At 35.3% G+C, this 21,387-nt stretch overlaps 2 protein-coding genes across 2 annotated transcripts; one reads left to right on the top strand and one right to left on the bottom strand.

Annotated features, from left to right (window-relative positions):
* The first annotated feature begins 321 nt into the window (after positions 1-321).
* LOC121237966 (uncharacterized protein At5g39865-like) lies at positions 322-1,555 on the top strand. Its single transcript, XM_041134900.1, has one exon. It carries the CDS (start codon positions 416-418, stop codon positions 1,382-1,384), a length of 969 nt encoding a protein of 322 aa, XP_040990834.1. The 5' UTR covers positions 322-415; the 3' UTR covers positions 1,385-1,555.
* Positions 1,556-13,796: 12,241 nt separating this feature from the next.
* On the bottom strand, positions 13,797-16,012 carry LOC121237922 (NAC domain-containing protein 12-like). Its single transcript, XM_041134854.1, has 3 exons — positions 15,588-16,012; positions 15,181-15,449; positions 13,797-14,845 (listed from the first exon to the last, which is right to left on the bottom strand). Exons 1-3 carry the CDS (start codon positions 15,772-15,774, stop codon positions 14,048-14,050), a joined length of 1,254 nt encoding a protein of 417 aa, XP_040990788.1. The 5' UTR covers positions 15,775-16,012; the 3' UTR covers positions 13,797-14,047.
* Between the last annotated feature and the right edge of the window lie 5,375 nt (positions 16,013-21,387).

The following is a 21,387-nucleotide window of genomic DNA, read 5'->3' as shown; positions in this document are numbered from 1 at the left end:
AATGGATCGTCAAACTTTGGGCCTTGCCCTTTGAAATAAATCGCATTTGTGGCAACCCAAATTGGCAAATTCCACGCTACTCCTACGTTCTCATTGAATTTGAATTAAATTTTAGCGCTCAAAGTTCGTGCCCAAAATCCCCGCAACGCACGGTTTGAAAATTGAATCAAAGAGTAAAGAAAAGAAAAAAGAAAAAACCAAACGAACTGTTCATTTCCTCGTGGCACAAAAAAAGGAAAAAAAAAACCCATTATTTTACTCGTTAAAGGTAAATAGTAATAATTTACACTCCCAAAAGACAAAAGTGTCGCCTTGCTCAAAGCCTTTTGTCCTCGCTCGCTCTCAAACAACTCTCGGTCTTTTGATTTTCAAAACTCAAAACCAGAAAACTCAAAGGACCCAGAAGAGAAGAGACATGGGCTGTGTGTCTTCCAATCTGCTCAACCACGACGACGACTTTACCCAACTCGGAAGCTCTGCACTGAGTCACCACATCGTTTCTCTCACCTCCACTACTTATGGCCTCCTTACTCTTGACCCCCCACCACCTCAATCAACCGCCAGCCCCCCACCAACAACCCCTTTAACCCCACCTTCTCGGTTCACCCTCGGCTCCGTCTTCTCCGAACCCAAGTCCCTTTGGTCTGATCCCAGGCCCCCGCTACTCCGCTCTGGCCCAACTGAGGTCATCAACTCTTGGGAACTCATGGCCGGCCTCGAGTACACCGCTGACAGTTTCCGCTTCTTCAAAGACCTTAACAACGCCAACAAAGAGAACTCAAACCCTAATCGTAATCACCGTACCCACTCCGAGTCAAACAGTTTTCTTAAGCCTTTGAACGGCAACGTTCCAAGACCTTCTTCGGTCCTGGACAAGTTCGAGAGAATATGCCCACCCAACGGAGAGAACAGAGTGGTGATCTACACGACGACGTTGCGAGGCGTGAGGAAGACTTTCGAGGCGTGCAATGCAGTGAGGGCTGTTATGGAAGGGTTCGGCGTGTTGATCTCCGAGCGAGATATATCCATGGACCGTGGATTCAGAGAACAACTGAGGGAGCTGATGAGAGGGAAAGTAGAAGCAATGGTGCCTCCGAGAGTGTTTGTGAAGGGGCGGTATGTGGGTGGAGCTGAGGAGGTGTTGAAAATAGTAGAGGAAGGGTGGCTTGGCGAACTTCTTGAAGGGATGCCCAAGAAAAGAGGTCCGGGTGTGTGTGAAGGGTGTGGGGACGTGAGGTTCTTGCCGTGTTTCCGATGCAGCGGGAGCTGTAAGATGGTGATGGTGGAGAAGGAGGAAGTGGGCCAAAGACAAGGAAGGACTGTTGTGGTGAGGTGTCTTGATTGTAATGAAAATGGCTTGGTTCTCTGCCCTATCTGTAGCTGATCTGTTTGGATCTTGTATCTAAGTCTAATCTACTCAGAGTAAGATTTCGCAATTTCGCAGATTCTAGTTTGTGCTGAAACGATGATCTTATATGCTGTATTTTGGTTTATCTGTAAGGCAGAGTATGTTCAATATGATGTTGAATAATAGAAAATAAAGCACAGTTATTGACAGGGAAGGAGGCTGGACTGCTTGTGTATGCTGCTGTGTTATAACTTTTAGTTGATGATCTTAATTGCATTTCCAAGTAGGTCTGATTCCATTGTTGTAAGCTATATCTAGTCAGTAGACATGTATAAATTTATGCAAGTGGCAAAGAATTCAGGATTAAAAGTTCAAAATGGCACCAAATATGATTGCTGTCGAGACTTTCTACAGAAATCTTTCTCCTAGGATGAGATGGTGCGTAACAATGCTTTTGGAGAATGCGTAAATTGGAAAATCGCGGGTGTTAACATTGTGTTTCACGCACCTTTGAGTCGGGTTTCAACAACTGGAGTCTTTGGGCTTCTATCTACACTCTTAAGCAAACACGGAAAATACGAGACCTTGGTGGTAGCTAGAGAGTCTTCGATATTAAAGTCATATATCTCCTTAGTGGTGGCCGGGGGGCCTATGCAGGTTTAAGGGGTAAGGGTATCTTCGGGAAGGTGTTAGGGTGACGAGTCTCATCTGACTTTACTGTTCGTTTTCTCCATGTGTGTGTTACTTTATGGATAGATTTTGCTCATGGGTCTGGTATTTTGCAGAGGCTTATTGACTCCTTTTAGGGGAGGGTCATTGGCACCGATCAGTCTCTCTTACTTACTTTTAAGTGGCCCCTTGTGGGCTTGCCCTCTGGGTCGATAGGGGGGGAAAAACCCATTTTAGTGGGTATGGGTAGTTGTTGGCCAGCCCTGATCATGAGAGAGGCAAATATGAAAATTTCAAGTTTTGGAGTTTGTTATAATTATGTTGTAGATCTTATTGAGGTTGGTGATGAGGCCAATCCAGTTTGAAAAGGTCATTTTGGTGCATCGAGATTCAACAGTAGAATGCCCTAGTTGATTTCTTAACAACATAGACATAATTCTTTATTTTTATAAGTAAGAAATTTCATTGATCGAACAAAAGTAGACAAAGTCCATGTACACAGGAAATATACAAAAGAGACACCTAGTTACATTCTAGAAAGTTGAAAAGATAGCAAAAACTTGTGAACATTCCCTCCTTTTAAAATTATAATAGAAAGCCATTGAATCAAAGAAAGTACCAAAAAATTTCATAATTCCCCCACAACTCTCTTCTTGTTGTTGAAGTACCTCTCATTTCTTTCCATTCATATACACCACAATAAGCACAAAGGAGGCATCCTCCATGTCGCAGCTAGTTGAAGGCTATTATGATGCATATTCCAACATGCTAGGAGCTCCACCACTCTTGGGCATAACCCAAGTCAACCCAGCTCTACTAAATATGCCATCCCATAACTTTCTTGCCACCTCGTAATATAGAAAAAGTGGTCAATTGATTCACCATTGTTCTTACATATATAACACTACTCCGTTACGATAATCTCTCAATTCCTTAAATTGTCAATTGTCAAAATCTTTCATAAAGATGTTGTCTAAGTAAAAAATGAAACTTTGGGAGGCATAGGAACTCTCCAAATACCTTTCCATGGAAACACAATGGGCTAATAATTTGTCAACACCTTATAGAAAGATTTAACAAAAACTTTTTTACTCCCTGAAGGTTTCCACGACATTCTATCGCTCTTATTACCTCTTATCCTCTTGGAAGAAAGCAAGCTGAAAAAACCTGCTATCTCCTCAACTTTCCAATCCTGTGCATTTCTAGAAAAAATCATATTCCGATCAATCTGAAAACACCTAGAAAAAAAGAAAATAGAGCTATCTCACCACACCATTCATCAAACCAGAATCTAATTTTTGTGCCCTCTCTAACTTCAAAATTAATGTGTGTTGCAAACACCTTCCACCCATTTCTAATAAATTTCCAAAGACGCACACCATAAGACCCCTAACCCTCCTTGGAACACCAACCCCCCCAATCACAACCATACTTCTGACCTACAACCATTCTCCACAACAAAATCCCTTTTGATTGGAATCTGCACAACCACTTTCCTAATAGAGCTTTATTGAAAGTAATCAAGTTACACACCCCTAAACCTCCCAACTCTTTTGGACTGCACACTTTTTGTCAATTCACTAGATGGAATTTATTTTTCTCTCCCATGCCACCCCATGAAAACGCTCTAAATAACTTTTCAATCTAATTAGCCAGCCCCACAAGTAAAGGAATAAGGAAAAAAAGTACATGTCAAGATTGAAAATAGTATTTTTTATGAGAGTTAATCTCCCTCCTTTTGAAAGATAGAGTCGCTTCCAACCCTACAACCTTATATCTACCTTCTCCACGACACCATCTCAAATAGTTTTCGCTTTAAAAGAGGCTCCCAATGGGAGTATAAGGTATTTCATAGGAAGAGCAGCCACTTTGTATCCCAACAACTTGGCTAGAATGTTGATATTCGCCACCTCCTCTACCAGAACCAATTTCGACTTGCCCAAGTTCACCTTAAGTCTCGAAACATCTTCAAAACATAATAGAACAACCCTTAAAGCTTGAATCTGTCTGCTTTCAGCATCACAGAAAATTAAAGTATCATCTGCAAATAATAAATGGGAGATGGATAAAACCTCATTATTAACATTACCCACTGAAAAACCAGCAAGAAAACCCTCCCCTAACAACAGCCTCCACCATATACTTCAGGGCCTCCATTACTACAACAAAGAGGAAAGGAGATAACGGGTCCCCTTATCTCGAACTCTAAAAAAATCCACAAGATTGGCCATTTACTAAATCAAAAAATCGAGCAATCGAAACACAATGTTTAATCCATCCACACCACCTATCCTCAAAGCCACATATTCTTAACATATATAGCAAAAAATCATAGCACACGTGATCGTAAGCTTTTTCCATATCCAACTTGCAAAAGACTCTCGAAATGAACATAGGTGAAATTCTATGCGCAGTGAAGGAAGAATCTGTCATGAAGCCCGGGATGAATGTGCCACTGACAATTGGCATTACTGATCTCTCTCTCTCTTTTTCTCTCTCAGTCTCATACACACACACACCCCCATTGCTGAGAGAATCACCATTAGGGGTGTAAATTGGTCGGTTCAGAGGGGTAATCTTTTGTCTATCATTTCTTCCGAACTGGACCAAACATCCATAGGGATTGGACCGAACATCCATACGGACCAGACTGGTAGCTATCGGTCCTTTCGGTTCGGCCCAATTATTTTTTATTTCTTCTCAAATAAATTAATAAAAAAATTATTTAAATTACTAGATTAAAATTAATTGAATTATTAATCTGAATTATGTAACTAACTCATTAAAAAAATAATTAATTATAATTATATTGATGATATTAATTGCTAATTTGTTACTAACTTAGAGTATATCAATGTATTATGATAGTTAATGCATAACGAATTATATTAAACTTTTTACATTTTGTATATGAAGCATAAATAATTGAATTATCCATAGGTTCCCATCCATACATGCTTTATATTTGCTTGAAACTTAGGTATTTTACAAAAGAATTACCTAATAACTTTAATTAGATCATAAATGTAGATGTTAGTAATTAGTTAATAGTAAATTGGTGATATATTAGTTAATTGATATCATATATTAGTTAATTATAATTTACAATAATATTTGTAATTGCTTTATATTTACAATTTAGGTATTTTACAAAAAAAATTATCTAATAACTTTAATTAGATCATAGATGTAGATATTAGTAATTAATTAATGGTGAATTGATGATAGATTAGTTAATTGATATCATACATTAGTTAATTACAATTTACAATAATATTTGTAATTGCTTTATATTTACTAGGGGTGGGCAGCGAGGCCCTACACCCTGTTGCATCGCCCCGTTCCCCCTGCACCCGCCCATGCAGGGCGGGGCGGGGGTTCCATCCCGTTTGTGCGAGGAGCCCCACCCGCACCCGTGGAGGCCAACGAAGGTGGGGGAGGAAGGGGCTAAGCCCCGCTCCGCTTTTCCCCTGCCCCATTTAATTATTAAATTATGATTAAAATTAAAATTATATATATATATAAAAGTCTATAAGTAAGTGAAACGACACCGTTTTATCTCTCTCTCAGACTCACACTCTCTCTGTCTCTCACACTCAGACTCACTCTCTCGCGCTCTCTCAGTCTCTCTCCTGATCTCTTCTCTCTCGCACGAATGCACGAGCACCACCGTCGTTTGGGACTTTGTTGCACCAAACTCCAAAGGTAAGACTCTCGGACCTAGATTTTTTTTTTTTTTTTTTTTTTTTTTGAGTTTTGGATTGGAGATTGGAGGAATGATGGGTTGAATCGGAGATGAAAGATGAGAATGATTGTGAATTTGTGTGATGTGGATTCTAATTTGTGCATGTGTTTGAAATTGATGTCGCCTTTGTTACTGTGTTTGAATTTGTGTGATGTCGCCCAGTAGGGCGGGGGCTAATGGATTGACCCCCCCACCCGCATCCCGTTATCCGGGATGGGGTACCCTGCCCCTGCACGCGGGGGCCGAGGGAAGGGGAGAAAAACGTTGACCCCGCCCATGTGGGGGCGGGGGGCGAGGTGGGGGCTACTCCGCCCCGTAGGGGCAAGTAGCACCCCTAATATTTACTTACAACTTAAGTATTTTACAAAAGTAACTTTTATTACATCATAGATGTAGATGTTAGTAATTAGTTAATGATGAATTGATGATAGGTTAATTTATAATATACATTAGTTAATTAATACAATATTAATTTGTAATTACATATTTAAAACTTTATATTGTTAATAATGATAGGTTAGATAAAAATTATATAATTAATTATACAATTATTATATAAAATAATGTCTATAAAATATATTTAAAAATTAAAAATATATATTTTCCTATTCGGTCAATCTGAGAAAACCCCACCCCGGGACTGGACCAAAAACCAAAAAAATGAAATTTTTAGACCAAGACCGTTCGGTCTCAACTTCGGGCTGGTCTGGTCCGGACTGAACTAATCGGTTTCTCCGATCTGAACAGACCGGTTTACAACCTATGCTTTAAATACTGTTTCAGTCAAGGCATTGAAATGAGATATTTCGGTACCGGTACCGTTTCAGAATAATCGATATATGAATAAATTATATATATAAATACATATAAATTATATTCCAAAATAATAGTCTATATATGAATAAATTATATATAAATTATAAATAGTCTGGTATGAATTGGGGGTCCAAAAATGAGCTTGCAGTTTGAAGAAATGAAAAAAAAAAAAGTAAAGGTCGAAATCTATATATCAGCCAAAATCCAATATATTGACCTGTACCGGCCGAAATTATGCCTGGTCCGAAACAATGGTCTTTTATGTACTAGCTACCCGGCCAGTACGGCATATTTCAACCATACCGGCCAGTACGAAATGAAATTTATAACTTTACATACAGCCCTAATCACCACCCAATTTCACAAATATTGAGTATCCTCTATTCACTACTCAATTATTGGTCTCTTTCCCATGCACACAAGCAGGGAAGTTGGCAAAGTCAAAACAAATGCAACACTACGATCTGTAATGGACAATACAGGATACAGGAGTGATTACTCAACCATCAGCTGCAAATTGCGCCCTTTTCAAGAGTTAATGATATGGGTTTGCGTTTCGTGTATGTGGTCATATATAGAGTAAGGGATGCATTTCCTTTCCTGTATTATATTATAGAACCTGATGATAAATAGTGCTATAAGAACCTAATAACTCTAATAGATCAGAATATTATTCTACGGTATAACCTTTATATAGGTTAATTCTTGAATAATAAGGCGACAATGGAATGTCAATGGAGGGCAAAACACTTTATGGTTAATTTATCGTGTATATCCTGAAATTTTATGTGAAATTAAAAAATATTTTTCATGAATAGCTCAATGAACCTCTAGAGATTAGCTCAAGTGGTAAAGACTTTGGTTTTAATAGTATGCTCTCTCTAAGGTCCATGATTCGAATCCCATTCGATGCAAACAATCACTAGGATTGGGGGATTTTACCCTTAAATCACCGGATGCATACTTGTAAGAAATTTTTTGCCAAGAGCTTGTGCAATTTCAAGATTAGTCAGGACACTGTCTCTGGACACTTGGTACCAATAAAAAAAATAAATAGCTCAATGAATATATGCTTAAAATCTAGAGACAAGACTTGGCATTATGTACTAATTTGGGGTAAAACAAGCATAATTCTTATTAACATCTAAGGGATTCACTTTCCTACAGTGATATATTGTTGTAAATTTGTAATTCAAACTCATGGTTTTTTTTGTGATAGATTTTTGGCTTCATGCTAAGAAATATGAGACTGGAATACTTATTAAAGGTTTCCATCCCCATTTTATACAACCTTTTAATTTAATAAAGAGAAATACTTTAATTACAAAAGGATTACACATAAAAAATACTTGATGTGATACATAAGTTGTAAAATTACTTTCATCATAAAATAAATATAACGGATTATATGAAGTCACGTCAGTCTGTAAATTTATTTTTATGTAATTTATTTATGTTTGTTGCACTCCTTTTTAATAAAATTAATATCTTGCTCATTTGGGTACTTTTTGCTTATCTGAGTTATCTTCCATTCTGTTGGGCACTCTTTGACATCACCAAATAATTGATAAAGCTTACCTACTAACCTAAAAGTAGCTCAATTCAATCTTCTGGATCTTGATAAATTGGTTGAAAGGAAGTTATCATATGGGCAGGTCAGTTCAATTGTTAACTCTTCCATTCATGTTCGAATATATTCCATTTCCTTGTTTGCTTTAATAATGGCTATATTGAAACCTCCCAAATCTTTCTGCCATAGGTCCCAAAAGGACCCAAACATGTTTTGTTTTGTTGCCAACATTATTTCTAGGAGATAAAGGCCTCTCTACCCTTTGATCGCCACATGTAATAATACTACAATTGATTCCATTTCTATGATTTACTAGCCACGACTTAAACTTGTAGATTTTAAATCAAACCTAAAGTTAAACCATTATTGTAGGGGATGGGGTCCCTTTTACCTTATCATCTTGTCTTTTATTTAACAAAATAATTATGTTTTTTTTTTCTTAATCCTAAACACTTAACTATGTGTGTTATACATACGGTTTATAAATATAATTTTTTTTTATATAAAATTATTTTATTCTCAAATCGGTGTGAAGAGCAACCATATCGATACTATTTAAATGGTAAGATTTAAATGTAAAATTCATATAATCACATAATCATATTTATAGTCTATCAGACATAAAATAAAAATAAAAAATAAATCATGAAATACATTATTTTAGAAAAGAGATTTTGTCCATTTAAAAAAATATATTCAAGTTCTCTCATCAATAAGAGATTAGGACGACAATTCAACTGCTCATGACATCTGAATTTTCTTTACTTCAATATAATCTAACAAAGTTACAAAATTAACCTTCAAGAGTTGCAAATGTTAGGATATTTATCCCAAAAACTCTCACATGAATCCATTTCTCAAAAGATGATACAGGTAAAGCATTGGGGGTATTGGTCCAAATAAAAATGATTAACAAGATTGCTAAAAATCTTTGCTACTTTTAGAATCTGAGTACCCAGAGATTAGCTTAGGATAGGAAAACAGGGGAGTGTCCGTCTATCCGTCCATCCATGGTTTGGACTTTGGACCTTCAGCTTTTGGGCCTACAACTGCAACAAGGATGATTACCCTCTCTGACTCCATCCCTTCCCTTCTATGTGGGGCCCATAAAAACATATCTTGTTGGATCCACACTTTTGTCGCATTCGAGCCCGGTTTCATCCCATGAATATGCACATATTTCAACGAACGTGTCATTGAATTGTGAAAGTTGTCAGGGTGGTATTTTAGGCACGATTATAGGTTGAATTGATTTGAAATGAATTTAATTTTTTATAAATGATAATAAATTGAGATGGTAAAGTAGATTTTATAGAATTTATTTAAGATAAGTTTATATATATTTAGATGTTAAGATAAGTTTAGATGTATTTATAAAAAATTAAAAAAAATTATGAGTCCCGTGTGTAAAGATGTGTTAAGTTGAAAAAGAATAAAGATCTCATATGTAAAAAGATTTTGAATTGAAATAAGTTTAATTTGAGAGTTGAGTATTTAGATATTAGATTCAATTTAAAATTAGAGTGAACTGTCTAATTTGGGAGCCTTAAACGATTTTTCTCATTATAATTATACCAAATAATGTATAAGATCATATTTCCAACACTCAAATATAGTACGTATGCCGCCCTTAATCACATTGCTAATTGAGATTTGGATCATCTAACTAAGTTGATTCTCTATTAATCTATATATATGTCTTGATATATTATTTTAGAGAGAAATATTATTAATCATTGTTTTAGCTATATTATTTCATAGTCGTCATTTGACATCAAAATAAATAGTAAAAATTTGAAAAATGATAGATAATTTTATAATAATTTAATATTACATAGAGGAATCATAAAAAGACTAGTTAAAAAAAAAAACGATAAATAGTATTTTTTAAGACTAACAACTTATTATTTTATTATTTTTTCTGATATAAAGTAGATAACGTATTTGACGGGTGAGAATTGATAGGCTGACACAACGAGTGAATGATACATCCTCCCGGGTCAAGTCAACGGTGGTTACTCTGATCAATTACATTCGAATGTCCCAAAAATAAAACAAAACAAATTAAGCACCCTCAAATTATTACTATGGTGAACAATTTGTTGAACTTCCTCAATTAATCTATGCTATATATATATAGTGAGATGAGATGAAATATTAATTTTAGATGAAAGTTGAAAGTTAAAAGTTAAATAAAATATTATTAGAATATTATTTTTTAATATTATTATTATTATATTAAAATTTAAAAAAATTAAATTATTTATTATATTTTGTGTAAAAATTAAGAAAATTTATAATAATAAGATAAGATGAGATGAAACCGTTTTTATATCCAAATAGAACCTAAGTGGCTCCGTGCAATAAGGAAACTGATTTATTTTCTGAAAAATAAATTAATAATGCTAGAAAACTACACCATTAGAACACCATGCTGACATGATAATTACGTGTAATAATTTTTGTTTTGTTCTTCTTTTTCATTTTTATGAATTGTTATTTCGAAATCTTTCTATTTTATTAGAAGAAAAATAATTATTTGTAACTAATTATTTGTGACAAAAATAACTATTTTGCGAGGAAAATATTTTCATTTTAGTAATACTACTAAATAACTACTACAAATAATTAAGCGTTCCAGATATTAATTACATGGCTCACGGAGCATTTAAGATAACGATAATGATCAAATCAAAGGTGGAAATCAACTAAAAGGAATTAAGTACTACGTGCAACTAGGAATGCTGTATAACGTGTATTGCTATAAAAACTGTAGAAAGTCGGAAATTAAACACGTAAAAGCTTCGTTTGGTAGTTGTAGGGCACAAAAGAAACCGATTAAGCAGATTATATATGATGATCGTGATCGTGATCGTGATATTGGGGTGGATCGATGAATAATGAGAGACGTCGCTGTTAATTAAAGTATACTAATTGATTGAAAGTCCCCTCTCATATATATATGGGTCATCATCTTCAATTACAATTAAGAGACACATTCATTCCGATTAAGAAAATTCATCTGTTTTTTTTCTTGGTTACGTGCATCTGATCATGATCTACGTACGTACATGCTAGCTAGGCCAGCCAGCAGGTCATCAATCGATCGATCATCTTCCAGGTAGTTGCGAAACCTAACACATGAATATATTGGTCAAACTAGCATTAATCCTACGCAAAATCAGCCTCTTTTTGGAGAAGAGACCTACACTTCATTTATTTATAGCTTTCAAAGCTTTGACGGACAGAGGATGGATGGCACATCGATCGGGGACTGCCGCCAACTGTTCCCTTGGAGTCTTGGAGACATTTTTTCTTTGCTTAATTATGTACTTAATTTGTCCCTATTTTTTCTTTTTCCTTTTACCAAAGTATTTTCTACGACAAGGCTGCTTTTTGTAGAGTCATCATGTATATATTGTTACCAACTCCGAAGGAAGTATGATTAATCACTTTCATTAGGTCTAAAATGACGGCAATGGAAGAAGAAGTAGTGCGTGCCTGCTATATATCATGAGTGGCTTTAGATTACGTCGTTACGATCCTTGGGCCAATGCACTGATTTGGAAATTGACCAGTTTGATGAGATGATCCTCAGGTGGAGACCGCAAGGATTCCCTCCCAGGCCAACTTTTGCAGTCCTTTAATTTTATAACACGTACGTACGCATACATATATATATATATATATATATATATATATATATATATGTTCATGCTGTGTGCGCGCGTACACGTGATCCTCTCATGATCAATATCATGTTTGCAAGCATGCATATATTATAGATCAGATATAAAGCTGGAGACATTTGGGTGCCAAAAATGTACGACCAACTTAACGAAAAACCGAAAAGAGAAGCTAGATCTAATTCATGCGAGCCTCCTGTCTATAGAACGACCGGTCCGCCACCACATTGATCTCTTCCGGAAGCCATTTTAATTTGTCGCACAGGCCGGGGGCGGATGATCACTGGCCTCCCTGTCAGTCCTCGTATGAACCGACTTGATCAATACTCGGGACTATATATCTATGTATATAATTAACTTACCATTTTATATATCATGTGGGTTATTCATATTTTCGATTTGTACACATGCACATTAACAGTACTACATGCATGCAACGCGCCTCGACAGGCGTGGTTCTTGTGTGCTGCATGCAATGCTCTAACCTCGTACATACGTGGTTTTTCACTTTTGTGTATAATATGTGTCCATTTTTTGCTACGAGTTTCATACTTTTTCCACCTAAAACATTACGCCAAAGTTTAACAATAATAGTTTCAATTCAGAAATACTAGAGGGTGAACTTTGCAACAAGTGATCATGCATGTCTGAATTGTCTCGAAAATAGCGTGGTGGAAATTAATATTAAGTACATGAGTTCAGGGCCGACCCGACAATTAGCAATTTCTCAATTTATATATTTTTATTTCTCAATCCAATATTAATATATAGTTGCATTGGGTGTTTGTGAAATCTTCCTGATCTTACCATCGATCTGTACATAATATTTATTTTAATATATTCCTATCTAGACATGAAAAATATGTAGATTTTCGATCTATACTAGGCTACTTCATTCTGTTATAGATTCCGAAGTTTGTGAAATATTCTAATATTGATCTTACATGACTTGCAGACATTTTGCTAAGTCCTACAATATCAAATGTATACCCAAGTAAAACCAGATCATCCGAAGAGAGATATATATATACACGGCTTGCATAATATTTATTAAACATTAATTAATGGTAATCGAGAAATTTATGCAGACAACATCAAATTAATACATATTGTAGTACTGGTAATTAGTTTATGTATGTATAATTTGGACAACAACTCTTAAAAATTTAAATCCATTAAGAACAGTACAATATTCATCAACAATAGTACTAATCTTTCTAGCAGCTTGGATTATATGGACGTGATTTGCATGGTTTGGAATTTTCGATTAATGTTGTGACCTAGTTAGTAAACTGATCATGTGCATAGCACGAGCTCAAAATCCATCAATCATACTGTACTTCTTAATTTTCTTCCTATATACTTAATTATACATATATATATATATATATAATGATCTTGACTTAATTATAAAGAGGGGGAAGAAAAGAAGGGCGAAAATAATGAGATATTAATAAATAATACAAAAAAGTGCTAGTACTGATCCATTCTTGGACTCTTCCCCTCCTTTCCCCCGGCAAAAGAGAAAAATATGCTATGTTTTTTTTATGATTCTCGTATGTATATTTACTTAATTCATAAAAGGCGATCGACTTTTGCTACAACATCTTTATTGCCTTATTGGTGCAAACGTTAGGTGCGACCCAAGAATCTCACTCAATTGTCGACACCAGGGATAACAAATAATTCGGTCATTAGAATGACCTCTTACCAACATATATTGTGACCATGCCGGACCATCGATCAGCTATATATATATATATATATTGGCGTTAATGTTAATTAATGTGTGCAGCGCAAGATCAGTACGTAGACCCCAAATAAAATTAACGTACCGATCGATCCGACTAAAAAGTCAGCATAATGGCATGATTAACTTGTCAAGATTTTCTTTGTGGTTAACGAATTGGGGTCAGGGATATGATGATCACAGGTAGAAATTAGTATATAAAAAATCATCAATAGCACCCAAAATATATATAGCTGGCTTTTCTAAACCAATTGATAATAGTGGTGGACCGAAAACATAGTTATTTAGGCAAGAAAATTAAAATTGCCACCCCCACGTACGTACGTACGTACATCTCGAATATATCATGATCGCCTGATTATTCATGCAGTACATGTGTTAAGTCCATGATCATGATGACTTATATATTTATACCTAGCTAGAGTACGTACCAGCTGACATTATTAGATACCAAAGACTTGGGTTATACCGACAAGTGGGATAAAGGGTCGGATGATGATGATATTGGTGATGATGACGATTTGGTGAAGCTCCATATGTCATTCTCGCTAGTATTGTAGACATGTGAGATTTGACTTTGCCTACTCAAACGTATGTCCGAGAATTGTACATCATCACGATGAGGAGGACAGAAAGCCATGTTGTTGGGGTCATTAAAGCAGGATAATTGCTGGGCTGTCTCCTCGTCCTCTTCGGTGCCATTAAGCTGCGACGCCACCATCCGATCGAAGGCAACCCAGTCACTAAGCCTAGTTTTGGCCTGATCATGGTCATGATCATCATCATCAACCAGCTGGGTCTTGTCCTCGTTGCCACCACTAGCATGATTTGTGAACGAAGATGGTTGATCAGTATCTGTGACCATCTGATCATGATGATCAAATGATTGATAAATGGGAAGCGAAGGAAGGGTTGGGCTCTCTAGCCGTGGGAGATGAAGGAATCTGTCATGGAGACCTTCATCGATATGCTTTGCAGTGAGAAACATCATGTTGCTAGAAGTAGTACTGTTGTCAGAGATACTGATGTTGTTGCCGCATGATTCGTTTTCAGGCTTGCAATTATTCCTTCCCATGTATAAGATTATTTGATCCAGGACCCCATCATTTCTCGAAGCAAGTATTTGATGAGAGTTTGAATCCCTAGAGATCATAGACGAGGTTTTAGGACTCTCTAGGGCCTTCTGAAAGTTCTTCTTCTTGAATACACGGCAAACCACCCATCCGTCTTCCGCCATTGATTCTCCTACTGAATTACAAACCTAAATAATGCACATATATAACTGAATATTTCAATACATTTTGTCAATTAATGATTCAATATTTGTCTTGAAGGCTTTAAACTGATTACAAATAATGAATTCTCATTTGACGATTATTCTAATGCCTGCTTATGAGCACCGAATTGAAGAAAACAAAAAAGTTATATATCTTAAGCAAATAGTACACACCGGAAAAAAAAACATCTCTCATATACGTACGAACTTTAGATAAAAGGCAATTTTTAGTTTGTCGCATTGAAGATAGAGATTAATTAGTTACTAGTGCTTGATTTTGAATGATTATACATTGAAAGGCATGGAGAAGAATGTCTTACGCTAGTTTCATGGATGCTTTCATCTAGCCTATATTCATGCATGATCCAGTCTGATTTTTGTCCATGTGGTGCTCGTCCTTTGTAGAACACTAGAGTTTTCCTCAATCCAATTCTTCTAAAGCAGCTATAGATGATCTTATCTCGGCCGGTGGCCTTCCAAAACCCAGCTGCTGTTGCACGATTTGTTCTAGTCCCAGTTGGATACTTTTTGTCTTTGTGACTAAAGAAGTACCAATCATTTTGAGGGGTGGATCCAATCTTGCACTTCTCTACAAGGCAGCAACATAATTATGATCAAAGCAAAAGAAAAGGAGAGAAAATATTTGCATATATATATATATATATATATATATATATGTTGCAATTAGTAAATGCGGGAAAAGTAGACGAACAGGCACCCTAGCTACCTTGAATATCCCATGGCTCGAGCTTATTAAGATCAACTTCGCGGATTACATCAAGGTCAATCTTCTCATCGGCAACTTTCTTCCTCAGATAGTAGTGCAGAAGTTCCTCTTCTGTAGGGTGAAATCGGAAACCTGGAGGAACCTGAGATTTGCCATTTATGGACAGATTCATGGTATCTTCTGCCATTAACAGGAAGATCCTGATAGTTCTAATGATCAGTGTCCAGGCGTTCGATCGATTCTGATCCTTGGCGATGCTGCTGTCCTTAAATCCCCTCAAAATCTTCTTTAGAATTAGTACCAAACAATGAATTAAACAAGAAAACAAAGCCGGTACTATAGAGTCTGGATTAGAGGAAAAGAAGAGAATAAAGAAAAAGGAGAAATAAAGGGCAATAACAAGGTGTAGGGGTGTGCGTAAGGGGTAATGCAGTCATGATAATTTATAATGGTTGTAGGACATGGTCAATAGGTGCATCCAGCAAGTTTCTTGACATAATAATTTACGGTTAGTTTGTACATATAATTTAAATAGTACAAAAGTAATATCATTTAATCTATTGACTTTGGCATATAATTATAAGACATAGACGTTGTGAATTAAAGGTGATGATCACAAATTACTAAATTACAGATTATTATGAAAGCTAGCTAGTGCGTTCCACATTTCATATATAAATATATATATATATATATATATAAGTTATGGATGTGGAGAAGACTAAAAAGTAAAAACAAAAAGAAAAGGTCAGAAAAAATTTGGAAAATAGTTAAAAGCCACACACGCATTCAGAAGAAAACAAGAAAATATATATTTTGAAGATAATTCAAGGAAATATACAAAACATGCACTACATAAGATCAGTTTTTGTAAAGCAATATATTTATATATATTTTTAACTTTTAAAAAATTTTAGGAGCAAACTTTTAGGTTTTTAAGGAAAGTCAATCATTTTATGAGATTAATTGAGACTAGATTTTAAATTATTTTGGCATATATAAACCTAGCTAAATATAGAAAAATGTTATTTGTATTTAAAATTTTTACTTAGATAATAATACGTGCTTATTAATATGTTAAAAATTATGAAATTTAAAATTAAAATTTGAATTAAAAAAACTAATAAAATAAATTTTGTACGTAAAATCATAAATAAATTTATAAGTACATGTGATGTATTATTCATACTTTTTGAACTTCTTAATATGAGGTCGGGGGGGGGGGGGGGGGGGGGGGGGGGGGGGGGGGGGGGGGGGGAGTTGTCTCTGATAGCCCCCTTGAGGGGGCGGGGCGGGCGCCGGAATCAGCCGCAGGGTATGGGAAGGGTCCAAAAATGCTTGGAAAGCTTAGGTAACATAGCCATCAGTGTACTTGGTGTGGGGTCAGGGCCCGCGAGATGAACCAACTACCTAAACCTAGAGACTAGAGAGACAGATAGAGATGAGGGTGGGCCGGGTCTTTGGTCCCACATTAATACATTAATATAATAGGCAGTAAAAATAGGGTCCACCCAAAATGCGTTAATAGTTGAGAGAAAAAGGAAACAATATGTATAGCTAGTGAGAACGGAGGGCATGCCTCCATCTTAACTATGTCGACCCTCGACCTTAATATCTGAATGGAAAGCACCTCCAAAACCACCGCTTTTCCCCTAAAGAATCTCTCTCTCTCTCTCTCTCTCTCTCTCTCTCCCTAACTCGTTTTATTTGTGCAACCAACTCAAAGGACTAGCTAGAGGGTAAAAGAGATAGATGATGAGGTCGGAGGCACTGAGCTTTCATGGTCCCATGGTGAAAGAAAATTAGACATGATCGATGGGCCGGTTTATGGAGACTCCGAGAGTTTGGATCTCCTACTCTCACTTATTTCTGCTATCATTGCTCCCACCAACTGCAGGGCACTAAAATCAACGCATGTTGGTACCCAAAAATTCAAAAAAGATCAGAGGCCAGGTTAATCACTGCTAAAACTGTCATGCATGATCATGATACGATCAGTCATGCTATATCTGGAAGAATATACGCATGCAAATTTTAAGTCCCACAAAAATGGAATGCGCACGTGTCAAAACCCTCAAGATCATCTGCTATGTCTGCAGTAATACTCTTGATCAAATGCCCTGATTAATGAAGGTGCTGCCACTCTTTTTTTTTTAATACATGAAGGCTGGTTTGTACCGCTGGTTATTTTTGTATTTTTTTTTATCATTTTTCTTTTCACATTTTTTTAATATATTTAAATATTTTTAAAAAATAAAAAAATTATATTAATACACTTAAAATCACTTTCTTAATTACTAAATAAAAAATTAAAAAAATTGTCAGAGCGGTATACGGTCAAGTATGGCGGCATATAAGCTTTTCTCCTCACTTCAATTCATTAATTGTGAAAGTGCAGGTCCCAACCGTTGCATACATTTTTTCAAAGTAACTTCCTCATGTCCTGCATATTCTGGAGATCTTTCTTTCCATGACTGTGTCGACGTACGGCCTGCTAGCTTTGCTTCTTTTGAATCTTTCATTCCATAATAGATGATATTTCGAGATCACTAATGCATAAGTCTTGAAGAGGCACCAACCTTTGCCATAATCAACCTCTCTTCTCTATCCATTTTTTTCTCTATTTTTGAATTGTCTATCTCCAACGTCTGATATTTCCCGGCCGGCCTCGTCCATATTAATGAGCATTCAAGTCTGTGCACGACTATTAGCAAGTATAGACCCTACATGGCAATACTAAAGGCGTTTCATGTTTATCGCACCTTTTTATTTGTAAATGAAAGAGTTTGGCTAGGACTAAATGACCAAGATCATAAGTCTCGATATGACTAGGTGACTAATTAAGATGATAGACTTCATTTTATGTTAAGTTTTGTAATTTAGATAAATGCAAAATACTTTGAGTTTATCTAAAATTGTTTTGGTCTAATCTACAAGTTGTTAGGAAGTGTTTTATATAAATCAAAAAAGTAGAAGTCAAGTTCCAAGAGATAGATCTTATCCAGAGAAGAGTTCGAATGTGAAACTGTCAATGTTGAGAAGATAAGTATCAGGCGCCAGCAAGCCGTCAGCAGAGTTTCACTATGACTTGGAAACTACTTCCAGAAATCTATTTAAATTGTCCTACTAGTTAAGATCTGTAAAGATTCAATTTTAAAGAATTTTTAAGAACACTTTCCAGTGTAAATTTTGGTGAGAAAATTCTTTGGAGAATTTTCAAAAATTTTCATATTGTCTCTCAAAAAGTGTGATCGTTGATCCAAGATTGAGATTGAGTGATCGTGATTCAACCATTGAAGTTACAGGAGAAAAAGTCAATATTTGAAGATCGTTAGAGGTTATGGTTGTTACTGCGATAGAGACAAATGGGTCATTGTCTGGTCAAGTAAGAGTGTCAATTAATAAAGGTTTTGTAATTGAAACTTGCTTATAACTGATTTTCAAATAATAAAATTGATTTTTCTAGGTTTTTCTGCCCCTTGGAAACGTTTTACCTTAAAAAGTTTTTTAAAAGATTTCTATTCGTTACTAATCTTATTGTTATGCAATTTATTTATTTTTATGTTATTGTTTGGTTATTAAATAATTGCATGATTGACGACTAATCAATTTACTGAGTGAATTGGTAGATCTTTGTGTTAATATACAGGGATAAGGGGTAATCTGACTTATAAATAAAAGGGTTGAAAATAAAACCAAAGCAACCTTTTTTACACAGGATTTAATTATATAAATTGTGCTTTGAACTTTTGATAACTAGCCATCGTAATGGATAGATATATCGGAATTGTTCACTGATTTTTCTCCAAAGCATCGATCGAGCGTACGTGTTGTGACAATTAGTAAATATTTCATGCTAGCTGCATGAGCGCACCCTTAATGGCCGTAATTTAGGCAATAATGAATTTTGGCTGCCGGGTCAAAAAGCTAGCTGCTAGGAGATCATCATCATATTAAAATTCATTTTTTTTTCCCTGTTGTGCGTCGATCATGTGTTAATCTTTTTGCAGTACATAATTGCTTAATTTCTACAAGCTCATGATCATGATTAATAATTAAGTTTGTTAGAATTTTTCTAATTGTACGAAGAGATCATAGAGAAGTTCTGCACACAGAACATGAAACTATTTAATTAATTAAGTGGCCAGCCGTGTATCCTGCATATATATATATATATATATATATATATGAATTATGAACACCATGAGTTGTCTGTTAGTTACCTGAGAATCCAGGTTTAGTCAAGAGAGTCGGTTACTTAACACGGATAACATATATAGTACTGATCGATCAGGCGACCCCAAGAGGCGGCAATTAATAAATTAGATTAAGCAATCAATGATGACATCTTGCTGGCCTCTACAACTTATATATATATATATATATATATAATACATATAATTGAAAAATGATTTAGCTACAAAAATAAATTTACAAATTGATCTAATCTAGTATGATACGTTAAATTATAAAATTACTTTTATTATAAAATAGATCTAACGTATCATATAAAGTCATATTAATTTATAAATTTATTTTTGTAAAATATGTTCGTAACAACGTGACTTCCCTAATTTGTGGCCTAGCATTCGGCATCAATGTGGCCAACACTGAGCACTCATGTTATAACCGACGAGGTGGGTTGTTTTCTTTGTATAGCACGCTAATTAATATTATATATAGTTTCTCAGACATACTTTATCGCGTCTTGGCCAATTATAATTCTGCTGCTGGCCTGCCGGCTGCGAGCTGCTGTTCCTGATGATCATGATCGGCCTCCTTCCATCTTTCAAAAATATTCAAGTACGGTACCACCTAAGCACTACTACACATATAAATTCCGTTATGAGGGTCTCGTGTCTTAACCCAAATCATGATCCTTACTGCTCCAAATTCTCTTCTTAATCATGGTTTTCTGTGGGACAATTGATGGAACAACCACTTCTTACTGACCTGCACTGGACATCTCATCTCCCCTTGTCATCTAACTTAATGTTTGTTGTAGTTGGTTGCTGTTGAAAATTTTTTTTTTCTCTAATATCTATATATATATATATATATATATATAATATCTAATTACCATTAATGTACAATATTTCTCCCAATTAGTTTCTTTTAGCTAGCTCCAGAAATAATAAATAAATAAATAAAATCTTTCATACTTATATATATGGCTAATTTCATGATGATCAAATGACGTGTATTGTGATGCAGGAGGATTCGAATTAAATGATGTTAAATTGTCAGATTACACATTGACTGCATTGAAATACCTTGAGGTAGCAGATCAGTGTAAAGAGGGTAGGAAAGCATGATCTTTTCTTGATTGTGATAGTTTTGGACACGTTTCGATATTTTGATCATAACTTTGGCTATAGGTATCATAATTGCGCATATGATCCCAATTCGAAAAGTTCTTTTCAACGCGCACATCGTGGGCACCAGCTATGCTAAGTGTGCATCATTATGAGGCCAAATTCTACTGTTTTCCCATCTGATTTCTTATTTTTAATTATTTTGTGTCTTTTATGGTAATATTTCATTTACTATTTTGGAAGTGATTCTTAACTCGATTTGGGCCAGCTTTTTGACAAATTACTTCTTTTATTATATATTTAATCTTGGCATGATTATTGGGACTTTGTTATTTTTGGTAAAATTCTCACACAATTAATTTTCAGCTATTACAGTTCAGCTTGTGGGTTGATTTGGTCATTCTTAAATATTGATAATTTTGAATTGAACATTAGAGATATTTTCTCTGTATTTTTAAGCGATTCTCTTTTTTTCTTTTCTATGA

This window comes from Juglans microcarpa x Juglans regia, chromosome 6S (genome assembly GCF_004785595.1).
Source record: "Juglans microcarpa x Juglans regia isolate MS1-56 chromosome 6S, Jm3101_v1.0, whole genome shotgun sequence".
NCBI lineage: Eukaryota > Viridiplantae > Streptophyta > Magnoliopsida > Fagales > Juglandaceae > Juglans > Juglans microcarpa x Juglans regia.
The sequence above is the reverse complement of the archived record's forward strand: the minus strand, read 5'-3'. Positions and strand labels throughout refer to the sequence as shown.